The sequence below is a fragment of the Macrobrachium rosenbergii genome, chromosome 31 (genome assembly GCF_040412425.1).
Source record: "Macrobrachium rosenbergii isolate ZJJX-2024 chromosome 31, ASM4041242v1, whole genome shotgun sequence".
Taxonomy (NCBI): Eukaryota; Metazoa; Arthropoda; class Malacostraca; order Decapoda; family Palaemonidae; genus Macrobrachium; species Macrobrachium rosenbergii.
This window is the reverse complement of record NC_089771.1, coordinates 13,971,197-13,989,261: the sequence shown is the minus strand read 5'-3', so window position 1 is coordinate 13,989,261 and position 18,065 is coordinate 13,971,197. Positions and strand designations below refer to the sequence as shown.

At 35.6% G+C, this 18,065-nt stretch overlaps 1 protein-coding gene and 1 long non-coding RNA gene across 3 annotated transcripts in view; one reads left to right on the top strand and one right to left on the bottom strand.

The window, feature by feature from the left end:
• LOC136855369 (uncharacterized) overlaps positions 1–18,065 on the top strand; it is a 128,441-nt gene that overhangs the window by 92,512 nt on the left and 17,864 nt on the right. For both annotated transcript variants that reach the window (XM_067132290.1, XM_067132289.1), the window contains exon 5: positions 14,411–14,644. In XM_067132290.1, coding sequence (XP_066988391.1) covers positions 14,411–14,557 — 147 coding nt within the window. In that variant the 3' untranslated portion in view covers positions 14,558–14,644. The remainder of the gene's footprint in view (positions 1–14,410; positions 14,645–18,065) is intronic.
• Positions 11,780–13,988, bottom strand: LOC136855237 (uncharacterized). Its single transcript, XR_010857959.1, has 2 exons — positions 13,632–13,988; positions 11,780–12,210 (listed from the first exon to the last, which is right to left on the bottom strand). It is a non-coding gene; the product is annotated as an uncharacterized lncRNA (long non-coding RNA).

Here is an 18,065-nt window from a genome sequence, read left to right as displayed (position 1 = left end):
GCGAGGAAATTATAGACCAATCTGTCTAACGTCAGTCCCTTGTCAGATTTTTGAGTCCATAATTGCAGATGCAATTGTGGATCACATTGATAGAAATAAATAACCTGTTGTTAAACAATCAACACGGCTTCAGACAAAACAGATCCTACCTATCAAACCTCGTGGAGTTTTTTGATAACATGCTTGTTATATACGACAGTAGTAGAACAGCAGATATACTCTACTTTGATTTCCAAAAGGCCTTTGACAAAGTTCCACACAAGAAACTAATGACAAAAGTTAGAACTTAAGAATTGAAGGAGAATTGGCAGACTGGATCGAAGACTGGCTAACTAATAGAAAACTGAGACTCGTCATAAACGGTGAAGAATCAGAATGGGCAGATGTGACAAGCGGAGTTCCTCAGGGTTCTGTCCTTGGCCCGCTCTTGTTTTTGTTTTACATTAATGACATTGATGTAGGCTTAACTAGTAGGATAGCCCAGTTTGCAGATGACACCAAACTAGGTATAAATGCAGCAGACCCAGATACAGTGGAAAGTTCAAGAAATGATCTAAGGAGAATAGGAGAGTGGTCAAAAAGATGGCAAATGCCTTTTCACTTGGATAAGTGTAAAGTGTTACAAGAAGGAACAAATAACCTTCATGCCAACCACATGCTGCTTGGGAATGACATAAATAGTGTAGAACAAGAAGAGGACCTTGGAGTCATTATTACCAAGGGCTTAAAATCCACAAAACAGTGCATAAAAGCTGAAAAGAGGGCACAGAAACTAGTGGGATGCATAAAGAGGCAGTTCAAATACAGAAACAAGGAAACGGTGCTGCGGCTCTGCACATCAATAGTTAGACCTTATCTTGAATATGCAGTGCAGTTTTGGTCACCAACACTAAGAAAAGACATGAATAGATTAGGAGAGGTACAAGCAAGAGCCACAAAGTTAATTCCATCCATCAGGCAAATAGGTTGCCAAAGACGGCGAGAGAGCCTGAACGTGTCTGGCTTAGAAACACGACGATTGCGAGGACAACTCATAGAAACATTCAAAATACTGAAAAAAACAAAAGTAGACAGTAACCTCTTCTCATTAAACGAAAATCAGACAAGAAATAATGGATGGGAACTAGAACTGAAGAGATACAACACATCTCATTGTGGGAACTTCTTCACATACAAGATATGTGACACATGGAAGAAACTGCCACCAGAAGTTGTCAACAGCAACAGTGTGGAAGAGTTTGAAAGAAAGCTAGACACAATCATTAGAATACTGTGAATGACTAGTAAAACCTGCTCTTAGAGATAAGTGAGCACATGATGTCTCCTCGGATGGGCTAATAATAGTCTTTGAAACATCCTAATCCTTGTAACTTCTGGGATGCACGTTTGTTGAAGGCCATTTCCTTATAAAGTGACAAGTAACTTTTATTGATTTTTAGTTTCTATTAACCCGTAAATATGCATTTTTTCGCCTGGTAGGGCGGGGTAGCTCCGTCATTGCGCCTCATGCGGTGCACTGTAGGCATTACTTAAGATTCTTTGCAACGTGCCTTCGGCTTCTTTCGTTCCTTTTACTGTACCCCCTTTCATATTCTCTTTCTTCTATCCTACTTTTCACCCTCTGCTAACAATTGACTCATAGTGGAACTGCGAGTTTTTTTTTCTCCTGTTACACCTTTCAAACATGTCATTGTCAATTCCCGTTTCAGCGCTGAATGACCTCATAGGTCCCATTGCTTGGCCTTTGGCCTAGATTCTATATTTAGTTCAAATCTATATTCAAGTATTTTGTCAGTCATAGTGCATAACAGGAACAATATTTGTCAAGTAGTAATGAGAGGTGGATTGTCAATTGGGATATACCAGCAGAAAAACCTATGAGAATCGTGAACTGAATAAATATACATTTTATAAAAAAATTATAAGATGTTTTTGAAAAGAAGCAGAGCAAAAGTTACTTAGGAGAAAACCAAAAAAAAAAAAAAGGAAAATTCAGCTTTAGGGTAAAGTTGTCTGAGCACCATATGGTGTGAGAGTGGCGCCATCTGCTCCTTCTGCATTATTGCAAACTAACTTTGCAACTTGGCTTCATTCTGTACTACTCTTCTTGTTGTTTTGCCTCCTGAGAGGTATCTCTCCTCCAAGACGTGGAGAGAGAGAGAGAGAGAGAGAGAGAGAGAGAGAGAGAGAGAGAGAGAGAGAGAGAGAGAGAGAGCTGTAAGGAAAATATAGATATATTAATTTTTTTTATGATAAAGTCACAAAAAATTGTTATCTATTTATTTTGTTACTTCATTATATTTATCCCCGTCATCTTGAAGCAGCACAGGCCTACAGATCGTAGCTTAAATCTAACTGGTTTATCTCTTCCCCGTAGGCCTACCGTGCTATTAAAGCTAGGAAATTCAGTCAATAGGCTTATATGTAATAGGTCTATACCACAATCACGAAAGGAATTTCTTATTACCTAATAAAAAAAACGTAACAGGATGATGAGTGTGTGTGTGTGTGGTGAGAGAGAGAGAGAGAGAGAGAGAGAGAGAGAGGATAATTTATATGGTTCTAGGTATTTTGACTCCTAGACCTTTAATCCCGGTAATTTCACTGTCGGTATTTTGACTCCCGGTAAATTGAGATCCGGGTTCTTTAACACCCGGTAATTTGAAACCCAAAATAAAGAAATAGCATATTTAGGAAGCATATTTGTTTTTAAATAGGTTAGAGCAATTATCTTATTTAGGGAAAGGAAATTACATAATTTGATAGTTTAGCGGATTGAAGGGTTAGTTTACATATTATTTTTTAGAAATTCTAGTATATCAGTAATATTTGGCGGTTGAATCCGAGCCCCTGGCAGCATAAAGCCATTTTTTATACTCATGTCTCGCGCCATTCAAGAGAGAGCAGCCGTGGAGGAAGGACACTTCTAGATGACTCCAGTTGCATTTACGGAAGACAGAAAGCAAACGTTTGATGGGTCAACAATTTATTGGAAGTGTGAAGTGAAGAGTCGCAAAGCATGTCTGTCAATGTATGTAGGCGTGTTTTGCAACCTTCACTTCACACTTCCGATGAATTGTTGACCCATCAGCGTTTTCTTTCTGTCGTCCGTAAATGTAATTGGAGTCATCTACGAGCGTCCTTCCTCCACGGCTGCTCTCTCTTGAATGGTGCGAGACACGAGTATAAAAAATGGCTTTATGCCGCCAGGGATCGGATGCAACCGCCAAATATTACTGATATATATACTTGAATAAAAAAAATATGTAAACTAACCCTTCCATCCGCTAAACTATTAAAATGATGTAATTTCCATTTCCTAAATAAGTTAATTGCCGTAAGCTACTTAAAAAAATATGCGTCCTGAATAAACTATTTGTTTATTTTGGGTTTCAAATTACCGGGCGTTAATGAAACCGGATTTCATTTTACCGGGAGTCAAAATGCCGGCAGTGAAATTACCGGAATAAAAAAATCAGGAGTCTGTCCACCAGCCACAAATTTATGTAAAGATTTAGGCTGGGCCTACAAACACAGATTCCTCTTGACCAGTATCTTCGCTACAATTCAGGATTTCATTGTTGTAGATCTTAGCCGGCTATAGTCCTATACTAGCACTATACCTAGGCAGTTTTTATTTGATAGTTTCTGTCTTACAATATTATTATTGTTATTAATTTTTCTTCAAAATGATCTTACGTCCTTCAGTATTTTGCCTGGCTCAGAAGGTCACAAACGAACTTGCTGCTTTAGACAAATGTAACTTTATACCTGTAATACGTAAAACGAAAATTATTCTCCCTTATTTTTTTATTCGGTCAAATAAATCTGAAACCAGGTTTGATGGCGGGGGCGGATGAGGTCCCTTGCCTAAATTGCTGTCTGATAAACTATCTTTCATTTTATACATCAGCTGCCAAACCGTGAGATTGGGCATTTGTTAGGTAATTGTTTTTCTCAGTTCTTTCTTATCAGACCACAAAGTGGGTCATGTCAATGACTCTTTGTACAGTGTATTGCATGTAAATGAACATAATATTTTTTTACTACTGGTTGCTTTAATTTTAGAAATGTTATTTGATTTTTAACGCAAATTCTCACCTGAATAATGTTAATCACTGCTCAAATAATGGGGTACTGTTTAAAATGAATGGTTTCGAAAATTGCAGAAAAACAAAGGAAATGAACCAGTTGTGGTAGAGGTTGTTATGCATAACAAGGTACATATTTAACAGTATAACCTTAACTTTAATTATATATGTTTTTAGATGACGTGTCAATAGAATATAATTAAAGCTTGGTCTAACTGCACGAGTTCAACGAACTAAAACCTTTTAAAATTTCTTTGGGAGTGGAAACTATAAAAATTCTTCGTAAATGAACGTAAAAATTATATTTTACATATTTACATTAGCAAAAAAAAAAGAAGATAAATATGTAAACCATTATATATTTATATATGCAAATTTTCATTGAACAGCGCAAGCATTCTAGGTTGCATCCACATCACCACTGTGATTATGTTTCTGTAATGTAAGGAAATTACTTGATCAAAATGTAAGGAAGAAGTTCATAGTTTTTGAAAATCACCTAAGATTATTGAATAAAAAAGTATAAAAAGCAAATGATCAACAGGATTGAAAACTTCAGTTACATTTGCATTTGAGAACCAAGATGGAGAATATTGACAAATGAATTTGGTTGCCGTGTTGACGCGGGATTGTGTTGAGATTCATCTGTCATATTCTTGGTTGCAAAACATCAGTAGGTTCTTCGTTCATGTGATCTGGAGCCATGTAAAGAATGTAATAAGATTTATATTGGTCAGACATCAAAAGAACTAAAAGTAAGAAGCTCCCAACACAAATATGCCAATTCAAGAGGCTTATCAAATAATGGCCTTGTGGATCATTGGCTTAAGACAGACCATGGGATGAACTGGGATAAGTCAACGGTCATCTACAAGGTCAACGACCATCGAAAAAGAAATCTGCTAGATAGTGTCTTCATCGAAGCTACTTCCACCAGGAATGTTAATCTCCACCCTGGATTATCCCTTGATCCTTTGTCCCTGTCTTTTTTGTCTAAAGAACATGCTGCTCAGATTAACAAACTGTAACTCCTCCCCCACCTTCTGTTTTTGTATATAAACCTCTGTCAACTTCTTTTGTGTTCAGTGTGAACTTGAAAATGTAGAATAAACTACGAAAGTACTTGTTCAAATTCCTGGTTTTCACTCACCTTCCGACGTGGGACTTAGTGATATATATATATATATATATATATATATATATATATATGTATATATATATATATATATATATATATATATATATATATATATATATATATATATATATATATATATATATACATACATAAATACACACAAACATACATACATTAAAAGAATACAAATAAAAATCATAAGCATTAAATATTGCAGCTAGGAAATGAAGTAACAAAATAAATAGACAACAATTTTTAGTGATGTTATCAGAGAAAAAAATTAATATATCTATATTTTCCTTACAGCTCTCTCTCTCTCTCTCTCTCTCTCTCTCTCTCTCTCTCTCTCTCTCTCTCTCCACGTCTTGGAGGAGAGATACCATCAGGAGGCAAAACAACAAGAAGAAGAGTAGTACAGAATGCAGCCAAGTTGCAAAGTTAGTTTGCACATGGCAGAGGCGCAGATGGCGCCACTCACACCATATGGTGCTCAGACAACTTTACCTCTAAAGCTGAATTTTCCTTTTTTTTTTTGGTTTTCTCCTAAGTAACTTTTGGTCTGCTTCTTTTCAAAAATATCTTATAATATTTTTTATAAATTGTATATTTATTCAGTTCACGATTCTAGTAGGTTTTTCTGCTGGTATATCCCAATTGACAATCCACCTCTCATTACTACTTGACAAACATTGTTCCTGTTATGCACTGTGGCTGACAAAATACTTGAATATAGAATTGAACTGAATGTAGAACTTAGGCCAAAGGCCGAGTACTGGGACCTACGAGGTCATTCAGCGCTGAAACGGAAATTGACAATGACAGGTTTGAAAGGTGCAACAGGAGAAAAGCCTTGCAGTTCCACTATGAATCAATTGTTAGCAGAGGGTGGAAAGTAAGATGGAAGAAAGAGCATATGAAAGGAGGTACAGTAAAAGGAACGAAAGAGACCGAAGGCACGCTGCAAAGAATCTTAAGCAGTGCCTACAGTGCACCGCATAAGGTGCACCGACGGCGCTACCCCCTTACCAGGTGACAAAATGCACATTTACGGGTTAATAGAAACTAAAAACCAATAAAAATTACTTGTCACTTTTATAAGGAAATGGCCTTCAACAAACGTGCATGGCTTTATACCGCCAAGGGCTCGGATGCAAGCGCCAAATATTACTGATATAGTTGCATTAAAAAAAAATAATATGTAAACTAACCCTTCCATCCGCTAAGCTATTAAATTATGTAATTTCCATTTCCTAAATAAGCTAAGTTGACGTAATTGCGTCCTGAATAAGCTGTTTGTTTATTTTGGGTTTCACATTACCGGGTGCTCAAGAAAGCGGATTTCAATTTACCGGGAGTCAAAATACCGGACCGGAATAAAAAAACCAGGAGTTTGTCCACCAGCCTCCAATTTATGTAAAGATTTAGGCTGATCCTACAAACACAGATTCTTCTTGACTAGTATATCCGCTACAATTCAGGATTTCATTGCTGTAGATCTTAGCCGGCTATAGTCCTATACAAGCACTATACCTCGGCAGTTTTTATTTGATAGTTTCTGTCTTACAATATTATTATTGTTATTATTTGATTCTTCTCCTTCAGTATTTTGTTTGGCTCAGAAGGTCACAAACGAACTTGCTGCTTTAGACAAATGTAACTTTATACGTGTAATACGTAAAACGAAAATTATTCTCCCTTATTTTTTATTCAGTCAAATAAATCTGAAATCAGGTGTGATGGGGGGGGAGTGAGGTCCTTTGTCTAAATTGCTGTCTGATAAGCTATCTTTCATTTTATACATTAGCTGCCAAACCGTGAGATTGGGCATTTGTTAGTTAATGGTTTTTTCGGTTGTTTCTTATCAGACCACAAAGTGGGTAATGTCAATGACTCTTTGTACAGTGCAGTGCATGTAAATGAGCATAATATGTTATTACTACTGGTTGTTTTAATTTTAGAAATGTCATTTGTTTTTTGACGCAAATTCTCTCCTGAATAACGTTAATCACTGCTCAAATAATGGGGTATTGTTTAAAATGAATGGTTTCGAAAATTGCAGAAAAACAAAAGAAATGAACCAGTTGTGATAGAGGTTGTTATACATAACAGGGTACATATTTAACAGTATAACCTTAACTTTAATTATATATGTTTTAGATGACATGTCAATAGAATATAATTAAAGCCTGGTATAACTGCACAAGTTCAACGAACTAAAACCTTTTAAAATTCTTTTGGGAGTGGAAACTGAAAAAACATTCTTCGTAAATAAACGTAAAACTTTATTTTACATGTTTACATTAAAAAAAAGATAAATATATAAACCATTATATATTTATATATGCAAATTTTCATTCAACAGCGCAAACATTCTAGGTTGTATCCACATCACCACTGTGATTATGTTTCTGTAATGTAAGGAAATTTCTTGACAAAAAAGTAAGGAAGAAGTTAACATAGTTTTTGAAAATCACCTAAAGTTATTAAATAAAAAAGTATAAAAAGCAAATGATCAATAGGTCTGAAAATTTCATTTACATTTGTATTTGAGAACCAAGATGGAGGTTGTTGACAAATGAATTTGGTTGTCGTGTTGACGCGGGATTATGTTGAGATTCATCTGTCATATTCTTGGTTGCAAAACATCAGTAGGTTCTTCGTTCATGTGATCTGGAACCATGGAACCGTTGCTGGAAAATAAGGGAGAGATTTAGAAATACATTTTGGCAAAAATTATGTGCATATGTATTACGCTTACTTTGATTTTTTTCTGCTCAGCCTTTTGATATAGGTCCATGCAAATGCACATACATGATATATATATATATATATATATATATATATATATATATATATATATATATATATATATATATATATATATATATAATATATATATATATATATATATATATATATATATATATATATATATATATATATATACATATGTATTTACATACATACATACATACATACATACATACATACATACATACATACATACATACATTAAAATTATACAAACAAAAATCATAATTATTAAATATTGCAGCTAGGAAATGAAGTAACAGAATAAATAGACAACAATTTATACTGACTTTATCAGAGAAAAAATTAATATATCTATATTTTCCTGACAGCTCTCTCTCTCTCTCTCTCTCTCTCTCTCTCTCTCTCTCTCTCTCTCTCTCTCTCTCTCTCTCTCTCTCTCTCCACGTCTTGGAGGAGAGATACCTATCAGGAGGCAAAACAACAAGAAGAGTAGTACAGAATGGAGCCAAGTTGCAAAGTTAGTTTGCAATAATGCAGAAGGCGCAGATGGCGCCACTCTCACACCATATGGTGTTCAGACAACTTTACCCTAAAGCCGAATTTTCCTTCTTTTTGTTTTTTGTTTTCTCCTACGTAACTTTTGCTCTGCTTTTTTTCAAAAATATCTTATAATTTTTTTTTTATAAAATATACAGGGTGTTTCGAAATTAGAGGGGCCCCCCCTCTACAGCATAAACTAAAATTGACATGGACAAAAACAAAAGTAATTCAGAACAGGTATTTATTTAAGTTTCTCTCTGAGTATTTAATATTTTGTGTGGCCTCCATCTGCCTGTACCTCAGCCTGCATTCTTGAGGGGTATGATTTCAGCAAATCGCAAAAAAGCTGAGACTCAAACTCCATTTCCCTGAGCACTTCGGTCACCTCTCTTCGCAGGTCGTCGAGGCTTGGTATACCATCTTAGTTCACTGTGCGCGCTTCAACACGATCCTTTAAGATACTACCAATGTTTTCACACACATTAAGGTCAGGGGAGTTACCTGGAAATTCACTTGACAAGAAGAAATCGATACCACTTTTTCGAAGCAGCTCCTGTGTATGAAGAGCCTTGATGCATGGTGCCTTATCATACAAAAATGTGACTTCTTCAACAGATAACACATTTTCAGGATTCTTGAGGAAAGGAAATACTCCACCAGTAAGGACAGTTTCTTTGAAGTGTTCGCCATTCCATGACTGTCCTTTTCCTTTGATGATCCACATTAACTGTTTGGCTGTGAAACAGAGAAAAATTCCCAAACATTCAGGAAATTTCACAACTTGGTGATAGCACACGTCATCGCTGATATCATCCAACTTTGCAGCCCAAATGATGTCATTTTTATGATTTGGCTTCATCAGATGCAGCAACTTGGAGAAAGTCAGCTTCATCCCAATCTATGGGAAATGAACCACAAAACCATGCACGGTTTTCTCTCTGTTGCCGAGTGATGTTGGGCTTGCTGATAACATGAAATGGCTTGATACCAGATTTTTTCAACTCACGACATACAGCACTATAATTTCCCTTCTTTCCCCTTTTCGTTTCTAGTTCAAGTGCCAATTTACGTAAAGACTTTCTTGGTCTACCCACTGCCTCAGCTATGATGTCTTTTGACCCCTGAGAAAGGACTTCAGGCCTTCCAAGATTCACTCTTTTCGAGATGACAGTTATGTGGATTTTTGTTCCAGTTTCTTTTAACAAAGGATTCATCTCTTTTAATGTATTTAGCTGTCCAGGAACGTGAAATGAAGGATGCGCCAGCATCCCTGGCCTCTCTGAAGGTTATAGCCCGGATTCGGTCAATCCATCTGATTTCCTCCGAGTCGTTAGCCATGGCTGTATCTAACTCCGTCACTCAGTCTGAAAATACAAGAAATGTAAAATGAAAAATAGCTTAATAGAAACTTAAAACAATGTACTTGGAGATAGGCTATAGCAGAAAACTTCATAACTTTCCATTTGTTCTGGGGAAGGGGGGCCTCTAATTTATTCAGTTCACGATTCTCATCGTTTTTTCTGCTGGTATATCCCAATTGACAATCCACCTCTCATTACTACTTGACAAATATTGTTCCTGTTATGCACAATGGCTGACAAAATACTTGAATATAGAATTGAACTGAATGTAGAACTTAGGCCAAAGGCCAAGCACTGGGACTTATGAGGTCATTCAGCGCTGAAACAGAAATTGACAATGACAGGTTTGAAAGGTGTAAATGGAGAAAAACCTTGCAGTTCCAGTATGAATCAATTGTTAGCAGAGGGTGGAAAGTAAGATGGACGAAAGAGAATATGAAAGGAGGTACAGTAAAAGGAACGAAAGAGGCCGAAGGCACGCTGCAAAGAATCTTAAGCAATGCCTACAGTGCACCGCATGAGGTGCACCGACGGCGCTACCCCCTTACCAGGTGACAAAATGCACATTTACGGGTTAATAGAAACTAAAAATCAATAAAAATTACTTGTCACTTTATAAGGAAATGGCCTTCAACAAACGTCCATGGCTTTATACCGCCAAGGGCTCGGATGTGCAACCGCCAAATATTACTGATATACTTGAATTAAAAAAAAAAATATGTAAACTAACCCTTCCATCCGCTAAACTATTAAATTATGTAATTTCCATTTCCTAAATAAGCTAATTGCCGTAACCTGTTTAAAAAAGGTATGCGTCCTGAATAAGTTATTTGTTTATTTTGGGTTTCACATTACCGGGTTTTCAAGAAACCGGATCTGAATTTACCGGGAGTCAAGATACCGGACCGGAATAAAAAAAAAACAGGAGTCTGTCCACCAGCCACCAATTTATGTAAAGATTTAGGCTGATCCTACAAACACAGATTCCTCTTGACTAGTATCTTCGCTACAATTCAGGATTTCATTGCTGTAGATCTTAGCCGGCTATAGTCCTATACTAGCACTATACCTCGGCAGTTTTTATTTGATAGTTTCTTTCTTACAATATTATTATTGTTATTAATTTTTTCTTCAAAATGATCTTTCATCCTTCAGTATTTTGTTTTTCTCAGAAGGTCACAAACGAACTTGCTGCTTTAGACAAATGTAACTTTATACCTGTAATACGTAAAACGAAAATTATTGTCCCTTATTTTTTATTCAGTCAAATAAATTTGAAATCAGGTGTGATGGCGGAGAGTGAGACTCCTTGTTTAAATTGCTGTCTGATAAGCTATCTTTCATTTCATACATCAGCTGCCAAACCGTGAGATTGGGCATTTGTTAGGTAATTGTTTTTCTCAGTTCTTTTTTATCAGACCACAAAGTGGGTCATGTCAATGCTTGCAACGATTGCAAGCGTTTCATATTTATCCAAGCAAATGTAGCAAGCAATATTGACTCTTTGTACAGTGTAGTGCATGTAAATGAACATATTTTTTTACTACTGGTTGCTTTAATTTTAGAAATGTTATTTGTTTTTGACGCAAATTTTCACCTGAATAAAGTTAATCACTGCTCAAATAATGTGGTATTGTTTAAAATGAATGGTTTCGAAAATTGCAGATAAACAAAAGAAACGAACCAGTTGTGGTAGAGGTTGTTATGCATAACAAAGTACATATTTAACAGTATAACCTTAAATTTAATTATATATGTTTTTAGATGAAGTGTCAATAGAATATAATTAAAGCCTGGTATAACTGCACGAGTTCAACGAGCTAAAACCTTTTAATATTTCTTTGGGAGTGGAAATTGAAAAAATTCTTCGTAAATGAAAGTAAAAATTTTATTTTACATATTTACATTAGCAAAAAAAAAAAGATAAATGTATAAACCATTATATATTTACTGTATACATGCAAATTTTCACTGAACAGCGCAAGCATTCTAGGTTGTATCCACATCATTGTGAATATTTTTCTATAATGTAAGGAAATTTCTTGATCAAAATGTAAGGAAGAACTTGACATAAGTTTTTGAAAATCACCTAAAGTTATTACATAAAAAAGTCTAAAAAGCAAATGATCAACAGGTCTGAAAATTTCATTTATATTTGCATTTGAGAACCAAGATGGAGAGAATTGACAAATGAATTTGGTTGCCGTGTTGACGCGGGATTGTGTTGAGATTCATCTGTCATATTCTTGGTTGCAAAACATCAGTAGGTTCTTCGTTCATGTGATCTGGAATCATGGAACCGTTGCTGGAAAATAAGGGAGAGATTTAGAAATACACTTTGGCAAAAATTATGTGCATATGTACAGTATTACGCTTACATTGATTTTTCGCTCAGCTTTTGATATAGGTCCATGCATATGCACACTATACTTGATATATATATATATATATATATATATATATATATATATATATATATATATATATATATATATATATATACATACAGTATATATATATATATATATATATATATATATATATATATATATATATATATATATATATATGCACATGTATTTTGTGTATATACTGTATGTATGTATGTATGTATATATATATATATATATATATATATATATATATATATATATATATATATACATACATACATACATACATACATACATACATACATACATACATACATACACACGCAAACATACGTGCATACATTAATATTATACAAACAAAAATCATAATCACTAAATATTGCAGCTAAGATTAAAAGATAATATGAAGAGACGCTGTAAAGTAACAGTGGCCATAAAATGAGTCGAGTTTATCATGCAAGTACACTACGGCTTACAATATACCAAAGGTAAACAAAGTGTGAAGTTCTCGGGAAAATGAAAAAGCCATTTTTACATCAAATGGGACTTATACTGTGTAGTTCAAATAGGCCTGTCCCATACCGTTCAAGTCAAAGCAATTAGGAACAGCGACCAGTTTGTGTTTTGGGCAGTTTCCTAAACTTTCCCACCAACTTTGCTGGTGTTATGGTAAAAATTCTAAGCGTGTCCTGTTCTCTCCCTGTCAGAAATGCTCGTAATTCGGATGCACCGTTTTTTTTTTTTTTTTTTTTTTTTTTTTTTTTTTTTTTTTTTTTTTTTTACCCTTCTAGAGAACAGAATGGAAAAGGCCTTTTCAACTTTTGACCTCAGATTAGGCAGTCTTTTATATCTGCCACTAGGTGTTGCTAGTGTTGCTTGTCTCGTGTCTCCTCTCTAGAGATTAATTATCTTTTGGATATTCGTCTCTGTCGCTGTTGAATTCTCTCTGCTGAGAATGCTTCAAAAAAATTAGATTTTGATCACTGCCTCCGTATTCTCCGTAAATCACTTAAGTTTTCTCTAAGTTTTGCTTTTTCATTTTTCTCCTTTTTTATTGTTTATCAAATCAGGGATATTTAGGGATGTTGTTTTGATAACTAAGTCGGCTTTCCTTAAAAGAATGCAAGCAACAACACACACACACACACACACACACACACACACACACACACATACATATATATATATATATATATATATATATATATATATATATATATATATATATATATATATATATAAACACATCCAGATTTGATTCACTGAGAATTAAAATTCCCACTTCAGACTTCAGAAGGCCTTGCATTAGTTACGACAAAGATCAAGTCCTCACTTGCTGAACATCATTAAGAGAGTGAGTTATGGACTGATCTTTCTTCTTCACTCTCAGTTTAATAAGAATCTTTGTCACTGACGATGAGACTGCGCTGGGGCTACGTTCTTCTTCCCACAAGAACAAGTCCAGTTGAAAAACTTTGCAGCGGAGACGATTATGGTGAAAACGATGAAGCCTGCGGTTATGATATAACAGACCATCGGGACATCTACGAGGATATCAGTATCGTCACTCATTTCTTTGTATCGCGACGATAGAAGGTATCGTTAACACTCGAGCAGAGTATCTATACACTAGACATTCCTGGCTAAAGGCTTCGTCTGTAGTGAGAGCGACCACCGACGCTCTTTGTGGAAGGTTTTAACACGCGTGCCTAGAGATAAGGGCTCTGATAACTCGTGTGTGGGGGTGTGGGAAACTGCTGTTTTGGGAGACACAGTGGTTGCTTCCCCCTCCTCCCCAAACTCCCCTCCCCACGCATCTTGTTCTACAATCGTACCCGCTGGGTATTGTAACAGCTTATTTTGATGTAGCAGAAAATAGGAAAAATAATTTTTTACACAACTGGTGTAGTACTGTAAAGTTAATCTCTCTCTCTCTCTCTCTCTCCTTTTCCAACTCCATCTGTAGAAATATAGTAACTTCGACAGCTCATACCTTCAAACACAGTGACTACAAATTCATACCCCTTTTGATTTGCTACAGATTCTGCTAATACGTACAGCGCATGCGCACCGCAGTTAATGAGTCTGTGTTTATTTACCTTTTCATTCCAGATCAAGATGCCGACGGAGCTGGAACCCGCAGCGAAATTCAGCTCGCTGGACGAGCTTAACTCAGCAATTGAAAAAATACGAGGATGTAGATTTTATGAAGGCTCTGTCAAGAAGTTTTGTCACTGTGGATATAGACAAATGATTTGAACGGGCCAACAATGATCTTGTCCATGGGGAGGTTGATTTTGGCAAGAATCTCAAGTTCAGAGGCGCTGGAATTCTACATAATCAAATGTAAGTCATTATCCGCCTTACTATAATTTGAATTCTACATATTTTGTGTATTTTGATTAAATTCCGAGTTGAAAGGCTTGAAGCACGACTAGTATATGCCTGTGACAGGTTGTATAGTTTTGGTGGCAGTTGGTAAAGCTATATTTCCTACAGAATATTAGTAGAGACGAGCAAACAAACCTTATTTACCTGAAGGCCATGATTTCGACGACAGTCCTGTGATGTTCACGATGTCACAACTGAATACTGTCCGTTTGATCACTTACTGTCTCCAATATACCCAACAGACGGATGAGACATCAAAAACTGACTTGTTCTGAATTGACCGAGATCTATTTGGTGTCATTAGTCTGGTCGTGTGTGAAGCGTACCAACAAAAGCTAGGTTCGAGCGTAGGTGCCCTCGAGCTTATCAATGAGATTTCATTGCTAGGGCGACGGGGCCATTACCTGTAGCTGCGGACTACGTGGAAAGAGCCAAAAAGTCTTTTTGCAACGCGTGATTCATATTAAAGATTGTCATCACCGCAGTCATTCATTTCCGGTAATGTGTTTAGGAAACTGAGGTCACACTTTGACTCTTCCTTGAGCTGAAAAATTAATCATTTTTTTTCCTTGCTATGAAGAGATATCGAAGATTGTAGTTATAGTTATCTAAATGTTAGTTATAAACATACGTACAAGCAAGTTAACTTCATCTGTTGTAGATAAACACGTTGAAAAACGTAACTAAATATGCATGAAACGTGATATACTATAACACGTCTAAAAAATGCACAGCATTTAACAGGTATTTGAATTATAAAGAAAAATAATCGTATAATTATCTGTACTTTAAACACATGAGCTCCTCGTTTTACAAATCATTTATGGTAAAAACACAAAAATCACTTCGAACAGAAAAATAAAATGGTATTCAAATTATGAAAACCAATCTTATAATTGTTGATACTTTAAAGAAAGGAGCTTGTTGCTTTACAAATCAGTTATAGTAAAAGCGTATAAAACCATTTCGAACAGAAAAATACAACAAGCAGAATGCACGAATTGCGAAAACGACGTCAAAATTTCAGTCTCATTCCTGTACCCAGAATGAGAGTTTAAAATGAAAACGAATACATCAAAAACTCATCTTATCACTCTTTTAGCTTGCAAGCAAGCACGCCTTGAAAAGAATTATCTTTTTTCGTTTTTTCTTTATTTTCTCTCAAAGTTGACGCAAAGCAGCTCTAAATTAGTCATGAATGCGTAGGCAGGTGGCGAGGATTAGCTTTCTTGGAGAAACGAGCTTTGTATTCTTTCAATAATGAAGTTGGTTTGCGTTAAGAAGTCCACGGAGAGAGAGAGAGAGATTTTGGCAAACAAGGTCGAGATGAGAAAGGAAATTTTAAAGTGAAAGTAGTAGCTTTAGAAGAGAGAGAGAGAGAGAGAGAGAGAGAGAGAGAGAGAGAGAGAGAGAGAGAGAGAGAGAGAGAGAGAGAGCATCTTTTAGCAAACAGGGGTCCAGATGAGAGAGGAAGGTTTCAAGTGAAAGTAGTTACTTGAGAGAGAGACAGAAAGAGATTTTCTTTTACAGGTAACTGCACAGAGATCATTAATTAACGAATTTTGTATTTTCCTGTCACCGAAAAATTTTAAAATTTAATAAATCTATACTTCTCTTTTTCATGAGGCATAAATTTGAAGCAGATAGAATACAGTAGGGCCTTTATTGGCAGAATATGCCTTTAAATATGAATAAAATCGGTATTGATAATATTGTCTTTTAATTTATTAATATTACGAGAGAAAGGATTCTGATGATAAGTATCTATTCTGTGAATGGTTTAGAAAATGGATATCATAATATAATGAATAAATTTATAAGTATAGTCTTTGAAACAGATTTATTGTTACCTTTCTTAGAGAAATTGACTATGCTTTTATTCATTTTACGTTCTCAAAATATAATTAAATGTTTAATTAAAACATAAGTAACAGAAATAAAACGTAAAACGCTTCATTGAAAGACGATCAAATCATGAAGCCAAATCAGCGCCTCTTCTCGAGAAATCCTACGAGAATCTTGGCCATTTCTCCGACCGTTCGCGGAAATAAAGAGTCGAAATGGCCAGCGAAGGCTCGCTTGCGGCAGAGTAAATCTGGGAGGTAAAGAGATGATTCAGAAGACGTCCGGGAAAGATTTTTCCAGGCAGAAAATATGGGGAAGAAGAAGCAGAAGATGAAGGGCTTTGTGGTCAAGCTGAAGCGTCGTTCGTGAAAAGGACAGAAATATCCGGTACATATCTCTGTGGTGAAAGGTTATAGGCGGAATAAGGTTTGTTATACAATATAGGAAGTTTGTTGAAGACCGAAAAAAATGAACGTGCTTTAGGGAATGATAGACATGTGTATTTTTATAGGACATTTACTGCTCTCCACGTTACATTTTAGTGATTTTTTATCCGAAAACCTATTGGCTGTATTCTCATTGACAAAGGAATATCATTTGAAAATGCACAGTTTAATATATATATATATATATTTATATATATATATATATATATATATATATATATATATATATATATATATATATATATATATATATATATATATATATATATATATATATATATATATAACTATATATGTACCAATCCAGCACTGCCCGGGAAAACTCTGAATGACAGGAGGAAGAGGGAAGGAAGGAGGGGGAGGGGTTTGTGTTGATGGTCCGACTGACCATTTCACTTTTTTCATGTTCATCCTTCGAACAGTTGTGGGTGAACTGACAGGTATTATTGTAGTGACTGTCCCTTTTATCCAGGTAATGCTTTGCTGTCTGTCCCTTTTTTCTAGGTATTACTGTGGTGACTGTTCCTTTTATCTAGCTGTTATTGTGATGACTGTCCCTTTTATCCAGCTACTACTGTGCTTTCCGTCCCTTTTATCCAGGTATTACTGTGATGACACTCCCTTTCATCCAGTTATTACTGTGGTGACCGTCCCTTTTATCCAGGTATTACTGTGGTGACTGTCCCTTTTATACAGGTATTACTGTGGTGACTGTCCCTTTTATCCAGGTATTACTGTGGTGACTGTCCCTTTTATACAGGTATTACTGTGGTGACTGTCCCTTTTATCCAGGTATTACTGTATGACTGTCCCTTTTATACAGGTATTACTGTGGTGACTGTCCCTTTTATCCAGGTATTACTGTGGTGACTATCCCTTTTATCTAGGTATTACTGTGATGACACTTCCTTTCATCCAGTTATTACTGTGGTGACTGTCCCTTTTATATAGGTATTACTGTGGTGACTGTCCCTTTTATCCAGGCATTACTGTGGTGACTGTCCCTTTTATCCAGGTATTACTGTGGTGACTATCCCATTTATCCAGGTATTACTGTGGTGACTGTCCCTTTTATCTAGGTATTA